At 45.5% G+C, this 23,382-nt stretch overlaps 1 protein-coding gene and 1 non-coding gene across 2 annotated transcripts in view; one reads left to right on the top strand and one right to left on the bottom strand.

Moving 5' to 3' along the window:
* Nucleotides 1-23,382, bottom strand: part of crocc2 (ciliary rootlet coiled-coil, rootletin family member 2) — a 185,459-nt gene that overhangs the window by 108,662 nt on the left and 53,415 nt on the right. The window contains exons 11-16 of the mRNA XM_072915124.1: nt 19,388-19,477; nt 19,189-19,299; nt 18,919-19,097; nt 2,446-2,628; nt 1,994-2,138; nt 1,772-1,918 (exon numbers count right to left, since the gene is read on the bottom strand). Coding sequence (XP_072771225.1) covers nt 1,772-1,918; nt 1,994-2,138; nt 2,446-2,628; nt 18,919-19,097; nt 19,189-19,299; nt 19,388-19,477 — 855 coding nt within the window. The remainder of the gene's footprint in view (nt 1-1,771; nt 1,919-1,993; nt 2,139-2,445; nt 2,629-18,918; nt 19,098-19,188; nt 19,300-19,387; nt 19,478-23,382) is intronic.
* trnap-agg (transfer RNA proline (anticodon AGG)) lies at nt 12,307-12,378 on the top strand. Its single transcript has one exon. It is a non-coding gene; the product is annotated as a tRNA-Pro (tRNA).

Raw genomic sequence — 23,382 nt, 5'->3', positions numbered from 1 at the left:
GAAGAACGAGGAAGATACAGCCATGGCGACGCCGACGACGAGTAAGATGAAGAAATACGCTTTGTTGCACCTTTCCTGCCTGAGTCCGGTGATTAGTTGCAAATCTTGCTTTATTGATTGCTTGCACACAGTCAATCCAACATAAAACAAACTAGTCCCGCCCGCACTGACGCTACCGCTCCCTCTCTTCTCTCGCCCACACACTCACTGACGTCACTCACCTCACATGCTCACCTATTAAAAGGGCCACACACACACATACGCTACTCTCATAACAGCTTGAAAAGTTCCAAGCCGCAGCTGCGATTGGACCTGGATAGCCTCCGGGAAGAAGTAGTGGACTACCAAGTGCTTGGCATTGAAGATCTTCCTCAGGAAGCAAAGATTGACCGGTTTTGGGCCATGCTAGGGAGAGATGGAAGATTCCTGCAGACTCTAATGCATTTGATGAAAGCACTTTTGTGCGTGCCACACATCAATGCATCATCAGAGAGGGTGTTCAGCATGGTTAGAAAAATAGTGACAGAGAATAGAACAAGGATGGACAATTCAACCCTTAACTCAACAATGAGTAGATGAGTGTTATGTGCGTGTATATGTGGAAATAAATGAACACTGAAATTCAAGTATTTCTTTTATTTATATATACATTATTTTATATATATATATATATATATATATATATATATATATAAATATATATATATATATATATATATATATAATAAATATATATATATAGCTAGAATTCACTGAAAGTCAAGTATTTCATATATATATATATATATATATATATATATATATATATATATATATATATCTAAGAATGATCGAGGGCGAGTTCTTGGTTTCTTATGTGGGTTTATTGTTAGGCAGTAAACATATATATATATATATATATATATATATATATATATATATATATATATATATATATATATATATATATATATATATATATATATATATATATATATATATATCTAAGAAATACTTGACTTTCAGTGAATTCTAGCTATATATATATATTTATTTTATATATATATATATATATATATATCTAAGAAATACTTGACTTTCAGTGAATTCTAGCTATATATATATATTTATTTTATATATATATATATATATATATATATATATATATATATATATATATATATATATATATAAAATAATGTATATATAAATAAAAGAAATATTTGAATTTCAGTGTTCATTTATTTCCACATATACACGCACATAACACTCATCTACTCATTGTTGAGTTAAGGGTTGAATTGTCCATCCTTGTTCTATTCTCTGTCACTATTTTTCTAACCATGCTGAACACCCTCTCTGATGATGCATTGATGTGTGGCACGCACAAAAGTGCGTGCCACACATCAAAGTCAAGTATTTCTTAGATAGATATATATATATATATATATATATATATATATATATATATATATATATATATTTATATATATATCTATGAAATACTTGACTTGGTGAATTCTAGCTGTAAATATACTCCTCCCCTCTTAACCACGCCCCTAACCACGCCCCCGCCCACCCCACCCCCCTCCCGAAATCGGAGGTCTCAAGGTTGGCAAGTATGGACTTATATGAGGCTTTTTTATGTTTTTGCGTCTCCAGACAGATTAGTTTTTTGTATTTTTGGTCCAAAATGGCTTTTTCAACATGCTGGTTCGGTCCTACACTGCATTCACATTCCTCCAATCAAACCAAACGCACCCCGGTCTGTGTGTTGACTACGGCCACCAACCTGCAGCAGAAGACGGCTCAGCTCCACCTTGTCTTTGGCCAAGCCTTCGCTCAGGGCGGACATCTTGGCCAGAGAATCTTTCAGATCCGCTTCCTGATTCTGCAGTTTGGTGACGCCCGACTCCTGCGCGGCGCTGTGACACTCCATCTGTCGCGTGCAAATCAACGAGACGCCATTGTCGCACTAGGGAGTGGACGCACGGTACCCACGGTGACAGTCTACCTTGCTGAGAGCCAAAGCGAGGCTGGCCTTGTCCTCCAGCAGCACCTCCTTTTCCAGGGTGACCCCACTCAGCGCCTCCTTCACTGTCACCAGCTCCCTCCGTAGATCAGAGTGCTTCCCTTCCAGCTCCTCCAGGCTCCTCTCGCTGGAACACATCACATTCTCTCATGCCGTTTCATCATCACATTGTACAAACAAAGCCCCTAAACAACAATCCATCTGGCCTCTGAAAGACGGAGCGATTCTTGTGCCAAAGGCCGCGCTGCAGAGGGACTTAGCTCCTCGCCGGATCGCATGTCCCACTCCAATTCTCAGCTAATCACATTTTTAAGCAACATCAAGGGAAAACGTATCCCTGTTGCATGAGTGCAGTAATGCAATGTCAATGACTTTTCAACATGTGTTACTGATCTCAAGCTTAAAACAAATCGTCGCCGCGCGCCCTCACGCACCCTCGCTGGGCCTCCGTGCGCTGCCGTGTCAGCTGCAGCTCGGCGTCTTCTCTCTGCTGCCGAAGGAGGTCACGCTGCCGGAGGAGGTCCGAGGACATGCTGCGCAGGGCCTCCAGCTCGCCGCGCAGCGAGTCCGCTTCCTGCTGCGCTCCCACCAAACGCTGCTCCACGCCGCACTTCTCACTGGGACACAAATGGCATCATAACAGCAGTGATTACAACGTGGGAAGTTCAACATGAAGTGGTCTGGTGTTGGACGGCTTAGAGTGGGAAGAACTTGAAGAAACTTGGGTGTAAAACACTGTGTTTACAACATAAAGATGTTTGGTCATTCAGATGGAGTGAAACCTTTTCCACTTGTGTCAGAGCTTACTTGATTGGGCTTTTAACCCCTTTAAACAGTCGCTCTGCAAACGTCCTCATAATCGACCTGGTCTGACCATATCAACAAGTTAGAGATGCGCGGTTTGCGGGCACAACCGCGGAGTCCGCGGATTATCCGCGGATCGGGCGGATGAAATTTAAAAAAATTAGATTTTATCCGTGGGTCGGGTCGGGTCGGGTCGGGCGGTTGAAATAAAAAAAAATTAGATTTTAGTGATTGCGCACTGGTGTGTGTCTGGGTCGTGACAGCGTGGCACGCGAATGTCTGTGCTGCATTGGATCAGTCTCCTTTCTTTAACAGGCACTTGGCGGTCCGATCCTCGGCTACAGAAGCTAGCTCTTGGGACGTGGAACGTCACCTCGCTGGGGGGGAAGGAGCCTGAGCTAGTGCGTGAGGTGGAGAAGTTCCGGCTAGATATAGTCGGACTCACTTCGACGCACAGCAAGGGCTCTGGAACCAGTTCTCTCGAGAGGGGCTGGACTCTCTTCCACTCTGGCGTTCCCGGCAGTGAGAGGCGACGGGCTGGGGTGGCAATTCTTGTTTCCCCCCGGCTCAGAGCCTGCACATTGGAGTTCAACCCGGTGGACGAGAGGGTAGCTTCCCTCCGCCTTCGGGTGGGGGAACGGGTCCTGACTGTGGTTTGCGCTTATGCGCCAAACCGCAGCTCAGAGTACCCACCCTTTTTGGATTCACTCGAGGGAGTACTTGAGAGTGCGCCCCCGGGTGATTCCCTCGTTCTACTGGGAGACTTCAATGCTCATGTTGGCAGCGACAGTGAAACCTGGAGAGGCGTGATTGGGAAGAATGGCCGCCCGGATCTGAATCCGAGTGGTGTTTTGTTATTGGACTTTTGTGCTCGTCACAGATTGTCAATAACAAACACCATGTTCAAACATAAGGGTGTCCATATGTGCACTTGGCACCAGGACACCCTAGGCCGCAGTTCCATGATCGACTTTGTAGTTGTGTCATCGGATTTGCGGCCTCATGTTTTGGACACTCGGGTGAAGAGAGGGGCGGAGCTTTCTACCGATCACCACCTGGTGGTGAGTTGGCTGCGATGGTGGGGGAGGATGCCGGACAGACCTGGCAGGCCCAAACGCATTGTGAGGGTTTGCTGGGAACGTCTGGCAGAGTCTCCTGTCAGAGAGAGTTTCAATTCCCACCTCCGGAAGAACTTTGAATATGTCACGAGGGAGGTGCTGGACATTGAGTCCGAATGGACCATGTTCCGCGCCTCTATTGTCGAGGCGGCTGATTGGAGCTGTGGCCGCAAGGTAGTTGGTGCTTGTCGTGGCGGTAATCCTAGAACCCGTTGGTGGACACCGGCGGTGAGGGATGCCGTCAAGCTGAAGAAGGAGTCCTATCGGGTTCTTTTGGCTCACAGGACTCCTGAGGCAGCGGACAAGTACCGACAGGCCAAGCGGTGTGCGGCTTCAGCGGTCGCGGAGGCAAAAACTCGGACATGGGAGGAGTTCGGTGAGGCCATGGAAAACGACTTCCGGACGGCTTCGAAGCAATTCTGGTCCACCATCCGCCGCCTCAGGAAGGGGAAGCAGTGCACTATCAACACCGTGTATGGTGAGGATGGTGTTCTGCTGACCTCGACTGCGGATGTTGTGGATCGGTGGAGGGAATACTTCGAAGACCTCCTCAATCCCACCAACACGTCTTCCTATGAGGAAGCAGTGCCTGGGGAGTCTGTGGTGGGCTCTCCTATTTCTGGGGCTGAGGTTGCTGAGGTAGTTAAAAAGCTCCTTGGTGGCAAGGCCCCGGGGGTAGATGAGATCCGCCCGGAGTTCCTTAAGGCTCTGGATGCTGTGGGGCTGTCTTGGTTGACAAGACTCTGCAGCATCGCGTGGACATCGGGGGCGGTACCTCTGGATTGGCAGACCGGGGTGGTGGTTCCTCTCTTTAAGAAGGGGAACCGGAGGGTGTGTTCTAACTATCGTGGGATCACACTCCTCAGCCTTCCCGGTAAGGTCTATTCAGGTGTACTGGAGAGGAGGCTACGCCGGATAGTCGAACCTCGGATTCAGGAGGAACAGTGTGGTTTTCGTCCTGGTCGTGAAACTGTGGACCAGCTCTATACTCTCGGCAGGGTCCTTGAGGGTGCATGGGAGTTTGCCCAACCAGTCTACATGTGTTTTGTGGACTTGGAGAAGGCATTCGACCGTGTCCCTCGGGAAGTCCTGTGGGGAGTGCTCAGAGAGTACGGGGTATCGGACTGTCTGATTGTGGCAGTCCGCTCCCTGTATGATCAGTGCCAGAGCTTGGTCCGCATTGCCGGTAGTAAGTCGGACACGTTTCCAGTGAGGGTTGGACTCCGCCAAGGCTGCCCTTTGTCACCGATTCTGTTCATAACTTTTATGGACAGAATTTCTAGGTGCAGTCAAGGCGTTGAGGGGATCTGGTTTGGTGGCTGCAGGATTAGGTCTCTGCTTTTTGCAGATGATGTGGTCCTGATGGCTTCATCTGGCCAGGATCTTCAGCTCTCCCTGGATCGGTTCGCAGCTGAGTGTGAAGCGACTGGGATGAGAATCAGCACCTCCAAGTCCGAGTCCATGGTTCTCGCCCGGAAAAGGGTGGAGTGCCATCTCCGGGTTGGGGAGGAGATCTTGCCCCAAGTGGAGGAGTTCAAGTACCTCGGAGTCTTGTTCACGAGTGGGGGAAGAGTGGATCGTGAGATCGACAGGCGGATCGGTGCGGCGTCTTCAGTAATGCGGACGCTGTATCGATCCGTTGTGGTGAAGAAGGAGCTGAGCCGGAAGGCAAAGCTCTCAATTTACCGGTCGATCTACGTTCCCATCCTCACCTATGGTCATGAGCTTTGGGTTATGACCGAAAGGACAAGATCACGGGTACAAGCGGCCGAAATGAGTTTCCTCCGCCGGGTGGCGGGGCTCTCCCTTAGAGATAGGGTGAGAAGCTCTGTCATCAGGGAGGAGCTCAAAGTAAAGCCGCTGCTCCTCCACATCGAGAGGAGCCAGATGAGGTGGTTCGGGCATCTGGTCAGGATGCCACCCGAACGCCTCCCTAGGGAGGTGTTTAGGGCACGTCCCACCGGTAGGAGGCCGCGGGGAAGACCCAGGACACGTTGGGAAGACTATGTCTCCCGGCTGGCCTGGGAACGCCTCGGGGTCCCACAGGAAGAGCTGGACGAAGTGGCTGGGGAGAGGGAAGTCTGGGCTTCCCTGCTTAAGCTGCTGCCCTCGCGACCCGACCTCGGATAAGCGGAAGAAGATGGATGGATGGATGGATGGGTGGCAGTTGAACCAATTCGGAAATATATATACATAGTTAAATGTTGTTACCCACATACGAAAAACGAGCAGGCACCTGCTGCATATGCCACAACAGAAGAGAAAAAAAAAAAGAGATGGACACTTTTACGGAGCGGAGAAAGCCCCCGACGCCTCGCCGGGGTCCGGGACCGAGGCCCCTTCCCCCGAGAGGGCCCCACCGGGAGCCGTAGCTGAGGCGATCCGCGAGAAGGGCCCGACGCACGTCCAGGGTCACCACCGCGCCCACCGCACCGACACCCCGCCGCGGCCGGCGTCACGCGCAGCAGGTAAGCAGCTTACCTGCCCGCCACCCCCGTGGCCGGGGGCTCGTAACAGGGGTCACTCCGCGCGCTCCGCCCGCGCAGCTTACCTGCCCGCCACCCCTGTTGCCGGGGGCGCGTAACAGGGGTCACTCCGCGCGCAGTGCGCTCACGAAAGGGGTGGGGCTCACCCTGGTTGATATAGACAGCAGCTAGGACGGTGGCCATGGACGTCGGAACCCGCTAAGGAGTGTGTAACAACCCACCTGCCGAATCAACTAGCCCTGAAAATGGATGGCGCTGGAGCGTTGGGCCCATACCCGGCCGTCGTCGGCAGCGAGATGCGCTTGGAGGTGCGCTCAGCGCGGCTCCCATATGATTGCGCACTGGTGTGCGTCTGGGTCGTGACAGCGTGGCACGCGAATGTCTGTGCTGCATTGGATCAGTCTCCTTTCTTTAACAGGCAAAAGCTTTATAACCTCACTAATGCCTTGCATCGTCTATATTAGATATATAACAACGGGCGGGTGCGGGCGGATGGCGGGCGGGTGCGGTTCTGATCAAATGTTACATCGGGTGGATGGCGGATGGTTGACGACTTTCTGATACGGTTGCGGATGAAATAATTGCCTATCCGCGCATCTCTACAACAAGTTAAAGGGGAACATTATCACCAGACCTATGTAAGCGTCAATATATACCTTGATGTTGCAGAAAAAAGACCTTTTTTTTTTTTAAACCGATTTCCGAACTCTAAATGGGTGAATTTTGGCGAATTAAACGCCTTTCTAATATTCGCTCTCGGAGCGAGTCAAATCAGCTCTGTTATTTTCCGTTTTTTCGACTGTTTTCCGTACCTTGGAGACATCATGCCTCGTCGGTGTGTTGTCGGAGGGTGTAACAACACGAACAGGGACGGATTCAAGTTGCATCAGTGGCCCAAAGATGCAAAAGTGGCAAGAAATTGGACGTTTGTTCCGCACACTTTACCGACGAAAGCTATGCTACGACAGAGATGGCAAGAATGTGTGGATATCCTGCGACACTCAAAGCAGATGCATTTCCAACGATAAAAGTCAAAGAAATCTGCCGCCAGACCCCCATTGAATCTGCCGGAGTGTGTGAGCAATTCAGGGACAAAGGACCTCGGGAGCACGGCAAGCAATGGCGGCAGTTTGTTCCCGCAGACGAGCGAGCTAAACCCCCCTGGATGTCTTGGCTCACACCGTCCCGAATATGATCAAGAGAAGAATATCGACCCTAGCTTCCCTGGCCTGCTGACATGAGGGTATGTCTACAGAATATATTAATTGATGAAAATCGGGCTGTCTGCACTCTCAAAGTGCATGTTGTTGCCAAATGTATTTCATATGCTGTAAACCTACTTCATAGTTGTTAGTTTCCTTTAATGCCAAACAAACACATACCAATCGTTGGTTAAAAGGCGATCGCTGAATTCGTCCTCGCTTTCTCCCGTGTCGCTGGCTGTCGTGTCGTTTTCGTCGGTTTCGCTTGCATACGGTTCAAACCGATATGGCTCAATAGTTTCAGTTTCTTCTTCAATTTCGTTTTCGCTACCTGCCTCCACACTACAACCATCCGTTTCAATACATTCGTAATCTGTTGAATCGCTTAAGCCGCTGAAATCCGAGTCTGAATCCGAGCTAATGTCGCTATAGCTTGCTGTTCTTTCCACCATGTTTGTTTGTGTTGGCTTCACTATGTGACGTCACAGGAAAATGGACGGGTGTATATAACGATGGTTAAAATCAGGCACTTTCAAGCTTTTTTTAGGGATATTGCGTGATGGGTAAAATTTTGAAAAAAACTTCAAAAAATATAATAAGCTACTGGGAACTGATTTTTAATGGTTTTAACAATTCTGAAATTGTGATAATGTTCCCCTTTAAAGGCCTACTGAAACCCACTACTACCGACCACGCAGTCTGATAGTTTATATATCAATGATGAAATCTTAACATTGCAACACATGCCAATACGGCCGGGTTAGCTTACTAAAGTGCAATTTTAAATTTCGCGCAAAATATCCTGCTGAAAACGTCTCGGTATGATGACGTCAGCACGTGACGTCACGGATTGTTGAGGACATTTTGGGACAGCATGGTGGCCAGCTATTAAGTCGTCTGTTTTCATCGCAAAATTCCACAGTATTCTGGACATCTGTGTTGGTGAATCTTTTGCAATTTGTTCAATGAACAATGGAGACAGCAAAGAAGAAAGCTGTAGGTGGGAAGCGGTGTATTGCGGCCGACTGCAGCAACACAAACACAGCCGGTGTTTCATTGTTTACATTCCCGGAAGATGACAGTTAAGCTTTACCATTAGCCTGTGGAGAACTGGGACAACAGAGACTCTTACCAGGAGGACTTTGAGTTGGATGCGCAGACACGGTACCGTGAGTACGCATGCAGCTGCGGCTTCCAAACATTTGATTGCTTGCCCATACGTGCGTGCCTCTATGTGCATGTCACATACGTAACTATGAGGAAATATATGTGCTGTATGAACTTTGGGGAGGTGAACGGTACTTTGGGCTGTGGGATTGAGTGTGTTGTGCAGGTGTTTGAGTTATATGGACGGGAGTGGGGAGGTGTTTGTTATGCGGGATTAATTTGTGGCATATTAAATATAAGCCTGGTTGTGTTGTGGCTAATAGAGTATATATATGTCTTGTGTTTATTTACTGTTTTAGTCATTCCCAGCTGAATATCAGGTCCCACCCGCCTCTCACAGCATCTTCCCGATCTGAATCGCTCCCACTGCCCTCTAGTCCTTCACTCTCACTTTCCTCATCCACGAATCTTTCATCCTCGCTCAAATTAATGGGGAAATCGTCGCTTTCTCTGTCCGAATCGCTCTCGCTGCTGGTGGCCATGATTGTAAACAATGTGCAGATGTGAGGAGCTCCACAACCTGTGACGTCACACTACTCGTCTGCTACTTCCGGTACAGGCAAGGCTTTTTTTATCAGCGACCAAAAGTTGCGAACTTTATCGTCGATGTTCTCTACTAAATCCTTTCAGCAAAAATATGGCAATATCGCGAAATGATCAAGTATGACACATAGAATGGACCTGCTATCCCCGTTTAAATAAGAAAATCGCATTTCAGTAGGCCTTTAAAGGGGAACATTATCACAATTTCAGAAGGGTTAAAACCATTAAAAATCAGTTCCCAGTGGCTTATTTTATTTTTCGAAGTTTTTTTCAAAATTTTACCCATCACGCAATATCCCTAAAAAAAGCTTGAAAGTGCCTGATTTTAACCATCGTTATATACACCCGTCCATTTTCCTGTGACGTCACACAGTGATGCCAATACAAACAAACATGGCGAGTAGAACAGCAAGCTATAGCGACATTAGCTCGGATTCAGACTCGGATTTCAGCGGCTTAAGCGATTCAACAGATTACGCATGTATTGAAATGGATGGTTGTAGTGTGGAGGCAGGTAGCGAAAACGAAATTGAAGAAGAAACTGAAGCTATTGAGCCATATCGGTTTGAACCGTATGCAAGCGAAACCGACGAAAACGACACGACAGCCAGCGACACGGGAGAAAGCGAGGACGAATTCGGCGATCGCCTTCTAACCAACGATTGGTATGTGTTTGTTTGGCATTAAAGGAAACTAACAACTATGAACTAGGTTTACAGCATATGAAATACATTTGGCAACAACATGCACTTTGAGAGTGCAGACAGCCCATTTCAGGCGCGCTAAGAACATATATTTTTCCACGATTTTAGCACTCAGGTTAACCATACCTAAATAGACACAAAATACTGCATTACACAAGACTGTACTCGAATGATTGAAAAAAATAAATGTTTTTAAGCTAAATTATTGGTAAACACAGTTTATGTATAATAATTTACGTAAAACCGCGAGTAATGAATAAAGTTTTCATCAATTAATATATTCTGTAGACATACCCTCATTTGCTCTCTTTTCCTGAAAGCTGATCTGTCCAGTTTTGGAGTTGATGTCAGCAGGCCAGGGAAGCTAGGGTCGATATTCTCCTCTTGATTATTTTCGGTGGCATAAGGGACGGTTGCCATCTCTGTCGTAGCATAGCTTTCGTCGGTAAAGTGTGCGGAACAAACGACTGACCATTTCGTCGGCTTTCCCCGCACCCTCGTATTTTGAAGAAATTTCGTACAATTTCTTGCCACTTTCGCATCTTTGGGCCACTGGTGCAACTTGAATCCGTCCCTGTTCGTGTTGTTACACCCTCCGACAACACACCGACGAAAGTGAGAAAATGGCAGATTGTTTCCCGATAGCGAATAATAGAAAGGCGTTTAATTCGCCAAAATTCACCCATTTAGAGTTCGGAAATCGGCTAAAAAAATATATGTTTTTTTTCCTGCAACATCAAGGTATATATTGACGCTTACGTAGGTCTGGTGATAATGTTCCCCTTTAAGGGTTTCTGCTGGCCGTTCTCGATGACGGTTACAGGACGGCTCGCCAAGGAATTGAACCAGGTCAGGCTGTATTTTAGCCAACTGATCATTTCATAGGGTAGATCCTTTTGTTCAAACAAATCCAGGTAAGGATTGCCAAAGCAGGACTAGTTGGTCTATGTATGATTCTCGCTTAGGATGTGAGAAATTCTGTGTTCAAATCCCGGATGAGCCCGTCCATGAAACACTGGTAGTCAAATCTATGTATTTGTCATAACGGGGGGGGTTTCGCAGCTTACTGCGAGGTTTGTTCTCCCAGGAAGCAAACGGACTATTCCAGACAGAACTTGAAGGTAGGAACATGATTTAATCTTGACTCTCAAATAGGAACAAACAAAAAGGCGCACAAGGCGAAGGAAACAAAAGCTAACACTTAGCATAAACTATGGACAGGGCAAAAACTCACTAACTGTGGCATGAACAAACAACACTTACTTGGCAAGGGATGAAGCAAACAATCGCAATGACGCCAGCACGACTAACTGGCAAAGACAGGCTTAAATAATGGTCTCTGATTAGAGCAGGTGCGTGTCCCGAACACATGAGGCAGGTGAAACTAATCAGTCGCCATGGAAACTAAAACAAACAAGGATGCACAAAAACAGGAACTCCTGGAGTCTTAAACTAACAGAAAATAACAAAAAACATGACCCAGACCACAGATCATGACAGTATTTCAGTTCATTCTGAGTTTGTGTGTATGGTTTGGGAAGTCTATAAATGGTGGTTCTGTTCAATGTACTCACCTATTATCTGATCGAACCCTATTCACAACCAAGGGTCTCTGCTGGCCCAGAAACTGAACTGGGTCCAAAACCTGTTCAATCAAATCTGGCAGAGCTAGTTAATGCACGTAGAACTAAGGTTTGTTGGTCCAGGTGTCTGCTTCTTGCTTTGGTAGTGAAAGGTCCAGGGTTCAAATCCCAGACAAGCCAACCTTTGTTACCTATTACAATTTATGCTTGGATTTAGTTTTTTTTGGCAAAAATGCTGTAAATGTTTTTTTTCTGGCCATTCTCAATGACTGCTACAGGAGGGCTCGCCCGGGAGTTAAACCAGGTCAGAATATATCTGAGGCAATGTAAAACTTCATAGGGCAGCTCTACCTGCTCAACCAAATATGGGAGATAGTTGGATCTTGCATGTTAAAGAATGGCTCTTATGGTTCTCACTTTGGGTGTGAGAAGTCCCAAAATCAAACCCCGAACGAGCCTGGTCTGTTAAAACCTTGTTACTACCCATTATAATTCATTTGTTATGCTTTGTTTTTTGTTGTTTTGGCAAAAATGCAGCCTATGATTCAGTTTGCATACCTTTAACCTTCTCACCAGGACCCTTGTTGTGTACTTGCAAGTAAGATGTTTTATTTACAACACCATGTAAGGACATTTTTCTCACATGTGTCTGCACTTGTTTTTACAAAAAATGGTACCAATTAGCAGTGGCTCGTTGGTCTAGGGGTATGATTCTCGCTTAGGGTGCGAGAGGTCCCGGGTTTAAATCCCGGATGAGCCCTTGACATATACACAGTTGGTCAAGTCTATGTATTTTGCATAATTATGTTTTTCTCACCAATTACCGCACCTTAACATGAAAATTTAATGGTAGTGCGGCCCGCGGGTTTTATATGAGTGACGCTTGACAGCGTCATACTTGCCAAACCGTAGTCTGTAGACTTTTCCGGCATACTACTACTTTCAGGGCAACTATTCTTCCAAACGTGCCGTGATGGTAAAGCATTTAATTTAGCGCTCACTATAACCAATGTGCCGGCCCAGCCACACGTTGTATGGGGGGGGGGGGGGGGGGTTGATGTGTGAGGGAGCAGGGTTAGGGTGGGTGCGGGGTTTGGTGGTAGCAGGGGTGTATAATGTAGCCCGGAAGAGTTAGGGCTGCATGGGATTCTGGGTATTTGTTCTGTTGTGTTTATGTTGTGTTAAGGTGCAGATGTTCTCCCGAATTGTGTTTGTCATTCTTGTTTGGTTTTGGTTCAAAGTGTGGCGCATTATTAGTAAGAGTGTTATAGTTGTTTTATATGGCCACCGTCAGTGTAACCTGTGTGGCTGTTGAGCAAGGTCACTTACGTGTGCAAGCAGAAGATGCATAAAACAAGAGACTGGGCTGGCACGCAGTTAATATAGATTGTAGAGGGCGCTAAATGCTGTACCATTATGGCACGCCTTTAATATTATTGTAAGGGTGAAAATCGGAGAATATTAATCCCGGTAATTTTCTGCGAGAGGCACTGAAATCCGGAAGTCTCGGCAAGTATGCAGCTGAGCCGCATCAGAGTGATCAAAGAGCCGCATGCGGCTCCGGAGCCGCGGGTTGCAGACCCCTGGTCTAGGGGTATGATTCTCGCTTAGGGTGCGAGAGGTCCCGGGTTCAAATCCCGGATGAGCCCTTGACATATACACAGTTGGTCAAGTCTATGTATTTTGCATAATTATGTTTTTCTCACCAATTACCTGGTCAGACCTTGTTCACAACTAAGGGTCTCTGCTGGCCATTCTCAAAGACTGCAACCCTTCGGGGCTCGCCCAGAAATTGAACGGGGTTGAGCCAATGTCAAATTTCAAAGGGTAGTCCTACCTGTTTGACCAAATCTGGGAGAGCTGGTTCACGCATGTTAAAGTAAAGTTTGTTGTTCCAAGTTTCTTGCTCTGTTTGTGATAGAACTCAGGTTCAAATCCCAAACAAACCAAGCCTTGTCACCCATTGTACTTCATTTATCACGCTTGGTTTTAGATTTTTGGAGCAAAAATGCTGTAAATGTTTTTTTCTGCTGGCCATTCTAAATGTTTGTTACAGGAGGGCTCACCCGGGAGTTAAACTGGGTCAGACCTTTTCTGAGCCAAAGTAAAATTTCATAGGGCAGATCTACCTGCTCAACCAAATCCTGGAGAAAGTTGAGTCTAACATGGTCCAGCAGTGCTTGTTGGTCTAGGGCAGGGGTCGGCAACCTTTACCAGTCAAAGAGCCATTTTGACCAGTTTCACAAATTAAAGTAAACAATGGGAGCCACAAAAACCTTTTGAAATTTAAAAGTTAAAGTTAAAGTTAAAGTACCGGTACCAATGATTGTCACACACACACTAGGTGTGGCGAGATTATTCTCTGCATTTGACCCATCACCCTTGATCACCCCCTGGGAGGTGAGGGGAGCAGTGGGCAGCAGCGGTGGCCGCGCCCGGGAATCATTTTGGTGATTTAACCCCCAATTCCAACATGAAATAACACTGTTTACGAAGTTTTTTATTTGCTTTGTGCTATGTATTAACCAAGGGTCTCAGACACGCGGCCCACACCTTAACATGAAAATTTAATGGTAGTGCGACCCGCGGGTTTTATATGAGTGACGCTTAACAGCGTCATTCTTGCCAAACCGTAGTCTGTAGACTTTTCCGGCATACTACTACTTTCAGGGCAACTATTCTTCCAAACGTGCCGTGATGGTAAAGCATTTAGCGCTCACTATAACCAATGTGCCGGCCCAGCCACACGTTGTATGGGGCTTCTGCTTGGACATGAAAGTGACAGCAAGGCATACTTGGTCAACAACCACACAGGTTACACTGACGGTGGCGGTATAAAAAACTTTAACACTCTTACTAATAATGCGCCACACTGTGAACCCACACCAAACAAGAATGACAGACACATTTCGGGAGAACATCTGCACCGTAACACAACATAAACACAACAAAACAAATACCCAGAATCCCATGCAGCCCTAACTCTTCCGGGCTACATTATACCTCAACCGACGCACAGAGGGGGGGGGGGGTTTGGTGGTAGCAGGGGTGTATAATGGAGCCCGGAAGAGTCAGGGCTGCATGGGATTCTGGGTATTTGTTCTGTTGTGTTTATGTTGTGTTAAGGTGCAGATGTTCTTTTGAAATGTGTTTGTCATTCTTGTTTGGTTTTGGTTCAAAGTGTGGCGCATTATTAGTAAGAGTGTTAAAGCTGTTTTATATGGCCACCGTCAGTGTAACCTGTGTGGCTATTGACCAAGTATGCCTTGCTGTCACTTGTGTGTGCTAGCAGAAAAAGTATAGAATAAAAAGCTGGGCTAGCACGCTGATAATGCAGATTTTAGAGGGAGCTAAATGCTGTACCGTCACGGCACGCCTTTCTTATCATTGCAAGGGCGAAAATCGGAGAATATTAATTACGGGAGATTTCTGCGAGAGGCACTGAAATCCGGAAGTCTTCCGGGAAAATTAGGGGGCCGGCAAGTATGCAGCTGATCCGCATCAGAGTGATCAAAGAGCCGCATGCGGCTCCGGAGCCGTGGGTTGCCGACCCCTGGTCTAGGGGCATGATTCTCGCTTTGGGTTTGAGAGGTCCCGGGTTCAAATCCCGGACAAGCCCTTGCTGTAAACACTGGTGGTCAAATCTATTTATTTCAATTCATTTTTTATTTTGCATGTATGGTTTGGATACTCATGTTTGCAGTCTGTAAATGGTGGTTCTGTCTTTTTTTCTGATCAATAACCTGGGCTACCTAATCGGCCGGACCTTATTCACAAATAACGGTCTCGACTGGCCATTTTCAATAACTTTAACAGGGAGGCTTGCCCAGAAGTTGAACTGGGTCACACACTATCTGAGCCAATGCAAAATTTCATAGGGTAGACATATCTGTTCAACCAAATTCAGGAGAGCCTGTTTGTGGATGCGTGAGTAAGGGTCATTGATCGAGATGTTTGCTTCTCACTCTGCTTATGAAATGTCCTGGGTTTAAGTCCCAGACAAGCCAACCCTTGTTACCCATTATACTTCATTCTCCATGTTTGGTTTTTGTATTTCTGGCAAAAATGCTGTATTCATTTTCTGCTGGCCATTCTCAATGACTGCTACAGGAGGGCCCGTGCGGGTGTTAAACCAGGTCAGACCCGTTGGTCTCGGTGCATGATTCTCGTTTTGGGTGTGAGAAGCCCCAAGTTTAAATCCCGAACGAGCCCTGTCTGTTAAAACCTTGTTACCCATTACACTTCATTCGTCATGCTTTTTTTTGTGTGGTTTTGGCAAAAATGCAGTCTACGACTCAGTTTGCTTACCTTTAACCTTCTCACCAGGACCCTTTTTGTGTACTTGCAAGCAAGATACTTTGTTTACAACACAAAGAGGTTTTTGTTATGACCATGTAAGGAAACTTTTTCTCACATGTGTCTGCGCTTGTTTTGATAATTTTTTTTCTGAATTAGCAGTGGCTTGTTGGTCTAGGGCAGGGGTCGGCAACCTTCAGCATACAAAGAGCCATTGGAGCCCATTTCCCCCCAAATAAAACCCACGGAGAGCCACGAACTCTGTTAGATTCCTAAAATGACGATAACACCACTTATAGTTTCCTTACACTTGTGCTATAGGACTTATGAAAATAAACACTTATTTGATGTATTTCTGGGTATAACGAAGCAAATTATCAAATTATTTTGAACATTAGAAAAAAATACACTGTTCCTTCCCTTATTAATGAATAAAAAAACAAAAATCAACCCATTCCAATGTTCTGAAGGCATACGACTGCGGCATATTCATTTGACTAAAAATTTCAAACAACTACCTAGTCATCAATAAAAACAGCAAATTAATAAAAATGTAAATAAATAAAATGTTTCTCTTTTTTGATCTGTCCATTGCTAGGGGTTGACCGCTAACAACAATACAATTGCATGGCAGCAAGAGATGTCGCATAAGGACTGTGACATACATTTCCATCGACAATATATTAAAATGTGTCACACCGCAGTGAGGGAAGTCTTGTCCTGGTGTTTTCTGTCTTGTGATTTACGTTTTATTTTGAAAAGCAATTCCTCTTGTTTCAGATCACGGGTCCTTCCTCTTGTGTCACCAATCTGACGTCATTCCTGACCCTTGATTGTTTCCACCTGTTTCCCATTACCCTCATGTTCTTTATAAACCCAAGCCTCCCCTTGTTCTGTGCCAGATTGTCTCGAGCTTTCGTGCCTGTCTTGCGTTCCATGTCCCTGTTCATGTCTATGCCTTGCCTTGTCTCACGTCTACGTCCTTGCTCCCAGAATATCCCACGCTGTAATTTTGAATTGACTTTTTTCCTCCCTCAGAGCGACTTTTGTTATCCTACCTTTTTCTACCGCAGTGGTGAGTTATTATTTTTCCTTAAAGATTTTTTCCTCAAAGTTTGTTGAGTGATTTTTTGTTTACATTTGATTAGAGTAGTTAAGTTTTATAGTCGTTATTTTCTTCCTCCTGTTTGGAGCGTTTTTTTGTTAAATTTTTTGATAACAGATACGGTGCTAATTATTTCGTCCTTATTTTGTATTCCTCCTTTTTTTTGGAGTGATTTTCGGTTTTTCCCTTTTGGAACATTTTTGTCGATAGTATTTTTGTATTATATAGTAATTGAATTTACTCGGCTCTGGAGGCTTAAAGAGTATTTCAAAATAAAAGCTTTATATGGAATCACCTCTCTGCATCTGAGTCAGTTCCTCCGTCCAAGCCTGACAAAATGTGTTTTATTTTCATATGACAAGATCCCAGAACTCTCCAAAATAACAACTGTTAAATTAAAATAAACTAAACAAAATGAAATATAATAAATCAAGTAACCATTATTTGTTGAAATTCGGTTTCAAAGCCAAAGGGAGCCACGGCGGAGGCATGAAAGAGCCGCATGCGGCTCCAGAGCCGCGGGTTGCAGACCCCTGGTCTAGGGGTATGATTCTCGCTTAGGGTGCGAGAGGTCCCGGGTTCAAATCCCGGACAAGCCCTTGCTGTAAACACTGGTGGTCAAACCTATTTATTTCAATTCATTTTTTATTTTGCGTGTATAGTTTGGATACTCATGTTTGCAGTCTGTAAATGGTGGTTCTGTCTTTTTTTCTGATCAATTACCTCGGAGTCTTGTTCACGAGTGAGGGAAGAGTGGATCGTGAGATCGACAGGCGGATCGGTGCGGCGTCTTCAGTAATGCGGACGCTGTATCGATCCGTTGTGGTGAAGAAGGAGCTGAGCCGGAAGGCAAAGCTCTCAATTTACCGGTCGATCTACGTTCCCATCCTCACCTATGGTCATGAGCTTTGGGTTATGACCGAAAGGACAAGATCACGGGTACAAGCGGCCGAAATGAGTTTCCTCCGCCGGGTGGCGGGGCTCTCCCTTTGAGATAGGGTGAGAAGCTCTGCCATCCGGGGGGAGCTCAAAGTAAAGCCGCTGCTCCTCCACATCGAGAGGAGCCAGATGAGGTGGTTCGGGCATCTGGTCAGGATGCCACCCGAACGCCTCCCTAGGGAGGTGTTTAGGGCACGTCCGACCGGTAGGAGGCCGCGGGGAAGACCCAGGACACGTTGGGAAGACTATGTCTCCCGGCTGGCCTGGGAACGCCTCGGGGTTCCACAGGAAGAGCTGGACGAAGTGGCTGGGGAGAGGGAAGTCTGGGCTTCCCTGCTTAGGTTGCTGCCCCCGCGACCCGACCTCGGATAAGCGGAAGAAGATGGATGGATGGATGGATGGAATTACCTGGGCTACCTAATCGGCCAGACCTTATTCACAAATAACGGTCTCAACTGGGCCATTTTCAATAACTTTAACAGGGAGGCTTGCCCAGAAGTTGAACTGGGTCACACACTATCTGAGCCAATGCAAAATTTCATAGAGTAGACATATCTGTTCAACCAAATTCAGGAGAGCCTGTTTGTGGATGCTAGAGTAAGGGTCATTGGTCGAGATGTCTGCTTCTCACTCTGCTTATGAAATGTCCTGGGCTCATCGCTTTTTGTTGACGTTCTGGTCGGATGAGCGCGACCTGAGCGCGGGAGCGTTCACTTTGAGGACGCATCGCACATATATTCCACCTATATCCCCATACGAAGGAGACCTGGGTCGGGTATGACAAATTCGACCTTGCACTTTTCACGCTGACATGAAAAAATCAGATACAGTTTGCATTTGGGCCAACAAATTGGAATTGGATTGCGAATATGGCCAAAATGTACCCTCTGAAAAGGAACTGTCTCGGTTTGGTCGATCCTTTTGTGTGAGAAATGTGCATTCCTGAAGCCTGAAAAGTACCTTGAGATGACCTCCAGCGAAGAGCGAGAGCTGTCACGCTCTCTGAGACATTCCTGACTTTCCTCCATCACCTCCTGGATCCTCGTCTCCAGCTCCCTCCTCGCAGAGTCGCTATGCTGCAGCTGACTGCGCAGTGCGTCCACTTCCTCCGACGCCACGTCCAGCCGACCACGAAGGTACTTGGTGTACAAGTATGTTCCTCATTTTTAATGATTCAACAAGCTTATCATGTAGAAGTCAGGATTACTGAGTGGGAAAAGGGTGGCAGACCTGTGTTTGTTTCTGGTGCTTGGATAGGGCAGACTGCACCGCCATCAAGGCGGTGTTTGGCAGTGGAGAACGACCCTCAGACGCACCGCATTCAACTTCACCCGCCACCAGCTGGACAGCAATTGAGGACAGCGGCTGGTGTTACCACGTGGATGTTTGCACACAGTCAGCACTTTGGGATCCATTGTTTTCACCTGACCTTATGGACATTGCAGATCATGTTCTGGAGGGCTCGGTTCTCTGCGCGGAGAGCTTCCGTCGCTGCTCTGTCCTCAGTTCTCCTCGTCTCCTGAGCAGGAAATTGTGATGGCAAGGCAAACAACACCAGCCTGACGCTTCCCAGACTGCTGCTACTTGAAGTTGATCAAAACATTGGGACTAATGTTCCCTCTAATTCACCCATCACGCAATATCCCTAAAAAAAAGCTTCAAAGTGCCTGATTTTAACCATCGTTATAAACACCCGTCCATTTTCCGGTGACGTCACATAGTGAAGCCAACACAAACAAACATGGCGGATAGAACAGCAAGCTATAGCGACATTAGCTCGGATTCAGACTCGGATTTCAGCGGCTTAAGCGATTCAACACATTACGCATGTATTGAAACGGATGGTTGTAGTGTGGAGGCAGGTAGCGAAAACGAAATTGAAAAAGAAACTGAAGCTATTGAGCCATATCGGTTTGAACCGTATGCAAGCGAAACCGACGAAAACGACACGACAGCCGGCGACACGGGAGAAAGCGAGGACGAATTCGGCGATCGCCTTCTAACCAACGATTGGTATGTGTTTGTTTGGCATTAAAGGAAACTAACAACTATGAACTAGGTTTACAGCATATGAAATACATTTGGCAACAACATGCACTTTGAGAGTGCAGACAGCCCAATTTTCATCAATTAATATATTCTGTAGACATACCCTCATCCGCACTCTTTTCCTGAAAGCTGATCTGTCCAATTTTGGAGTTGATGTCAGCAGGCCAGGGAAGCTAGGGTCGATAGGGGGTTTAGCTCGCTCGTCTGCGGGAACAAACTGCCGCCATTGCTTGCCGTGCTACCGAGGACCTTTGTCCCTGAATTGCTCACACACTCCGGCAGATTCAATGGGGGTCTCTGGCTGCAGATTTCTTTGACTTTATCGTTGGAAATGCATCTGCTTTGAGTGTCGCAGGATATCCACACATTCTTGCCATCTCTGTCGTAGCATAGCTTTCGTCGGTAAAGTGTGCGGAACAAACGTCCAATTTCTTGCCACTTTGGCATCTTTGGGCCACTGGTGCAACTTGAATCCGTCCCTGTTCGTGTTGTTACACCCTCCGACAACACACCGACGAGGCATGATGTCTCCAAGGTACGGAAAACAGTCGAAAAAACGGAAAATAACAGAGCTGATTTGACTCGGTGTTTGAGAAAATGGCGGATTGCTTCCCGATGTGACGTCACAACGTGACGTCATCGCTCCGAGAGCGAATATTAGAAAGGCGTTTCATTCGCCAAAATTCACCCATTTAGAGTTCGGAAATCGGTTAAAAAAATATATGGTCTTTTTTCTGCAACATCGAGGTATATATTGACGCTTACATAGGTCTGGTGATAATGTTTCCCTTTATTATTAATTATTATTTTCTAATTTAAGTGATTTGGCCCACTTACGAAGAAAATAACAAAAACAATCTTTATTTCATGAGTTATGTACCAGTGTGGGTGGGGTCCTACTTTGGAAAGAATGTGTACCCCTTTCAGAGATCTCATTTAATTCCCCTTAAAACATTCTCATGTTGGACAATGAAATGTAAGCACGGGATAGAGTGCAACTTTCTGTTTGTAAAATATATATTTGTATGAACTAGGGGTGTAACGGTACACAAAAATTTGGGTTCGGTACGTACCTCGGTTTAGAGGTCACGGTTCGGTTCATTTTCGGTACATTAAGAAAACAACAAATTTACCAAATTTGCAAAATCTTCCACCAAAAATATTTTTCTTCGTGTAATATTTGATGTGAAGTAATGGGAACCTTGGATAGGTCAATAATTCATAATAACATTGATTTTGATTCAATATTATGTTTTGAGCAATGACAGTTTGAAAGAAAAAAAAAACAGCTTTGTTTTATTAGTCAACATTGCAACTTTTTCTAAATTACATTTAACCTTTAAGCTTTTTTATTTCACTTTTGTTATGTTTTTGTTTATTTTAATAGTATTTTTAGAATGTGCCGTGGGCCTTTAAAACATTAGCTGTGGGCCGCAAATGGCCTCCGGGGCACACTTTTGACACCCATGCTATAGATAATAAAAAATTTAATCTGATAAATCTATGGATAAAAAGCAGAGCCTGGCGACGCATGCACGTTTATCATAACTCTCTCTCTCTCTCTGTCTCTGCCACTCATACTTGCCAACCTTAAGACCTCCGATTTCGGGAGGTGGAGGGGCGGGGACGGGGGCGTGGTTGGGGGCGGGGCGTGGTTGGGGGCGTGGTTAAGAGGGGAGGAGTATATTTACAGCTAGAATTCACCAAGTCAAGTATTCCATATATATATATATAAGAAATACTAAGTCAAGTTTTTCATATATATATATATATATATATATATATACATACAAGAAATACTTGACTTTCAGTGAATTCTAGCTATAAATATATATTTATTTTATTATATGTATATATATATATATATATATATATATATATATATATATATATATATATAAGAGAAATACTTGAATTTCAGTGTTCATTTATTTACACATATACACACACATAACACTCATCTACTCATTGTTGAGTTAAGGGTTGAATTGTCCATCCTTGTTCTATTCTCTGTCACTATTTTTCGAACCATGCTGAACACCCTCTCTGATGATGCATTGCTGTGTGGCACGCACAAAAGTGCTTTTATCAAATGCACTAGATGGCAGTATTGTCCTGTTTAAGAGTGTCACAACATTGCTGTTTACGGCAGACAAACTGCTTTACGGTACACGAAAACGTGACTGCTGTTGTTGTGTGTTGTTGCCGCGCTGGGAGGATGTTAATGAAACTGCCTAACAATAAACCCACATAAGAAACCAAGCACTCGCCCTCCATCATTCTACAGTTATGACGTGATTGGGCAGGTACGCTGTTTATATTGTGGGAAAGCGGACTCAGGTCCGCATGGGCCTGAGTCCGCTTGAATTTCGGGAGGTTTTCGGGAGAGGCGCTGAATTTCGGGAGTCTCCCGGAAAATCCGGGAGGGTTGGCAAGTATGCTGCCACTCCCTCACCAATGCTGCTGCCTGCACAATTTGTTTTGTTTTCAACCCCTTCTTAACCCTGAACGTACGTTGAAAATACACGCAACCCTAACTCAAAATGCTGGACATTTGAGGCATTTAAGAAACTCCGCAAAAGAGGACATGTCCGGTGAAAAGAGGACGTATGGTCAGTCTATCGTGTTGTGCCTCGGTGTGCATTGTTTACACAACATGTGGTACGCTACTTAATATGTCTGTGAGGAAACTCGTTCGGTACACCTCCGAACCGAACCGGAACCCCCGTACCGAAACAGTTCAATACAAATACACGTACCGTTACACCCCTAGTATGAACCTTTCTGTAATCTAGTAACAGCATTTCATGATTAATATCCATAAATCAACATAAATGACAGTAGAATAGGTGTAACGGAGTTAAAATACACCTTTGTTATTTATTCTATTTTGTTTGTGAATTTTTATCTTCAAATAGTTCTCTTTTCTGCTCGCCTGTGAGAGGACGGTTTGATATCTTTTTGTCCCCTCCTGAGCCCCTGTAGTCCTCTAGGGTTGTGTAGCCCCTCCCTTCTTCACCTCACAGAAAAGTTCTACATGGCTGAGGGTGAGTCTCGGTCGGGCGATCCCACCGACATTTTTGTTTGTTTTTCGGCGGAAAATTAGATCTTTAATTAATGAATGTGTGTACCAAGAATGTGAATTTGTTTACCTGTGTTGTCCTCTAGTTTTAAGTTTGGATTCCAGGTTAGAATAGAATAGAGTTTTATTGTCATTATTACAGTGAACAGGTTCAAAGAACAACGGAATTGGAGCAGATCCCCTAAGGTGCATACACAATAATTTAGTAATTCATCCATTTTCTACCGCTTGTCCCTTTTGGGGTCATATAAATAGTAAAAAAGATTTAAAAAAGAAGATATGTATCTATATTA

This window comes from Nerophis lumbriciformis, linkage group LG18 (assembly GCF_033978685.3).
Source record: "Nerophis lumbriciformis linkage group LG18, RoL_Nlum_v2.1, whole genome shotgun sequence".
Classification (NCBI taxonomy): Eukaryota; Metazoa; Chordata; class Actinopteri; order Syngnathiformes; family Syngnathidae; genus Nerophis; species Nerophis lumbriciformis.
This window is presented reverse-complemented; position numbering and strand designations above follow the sequence as displayed.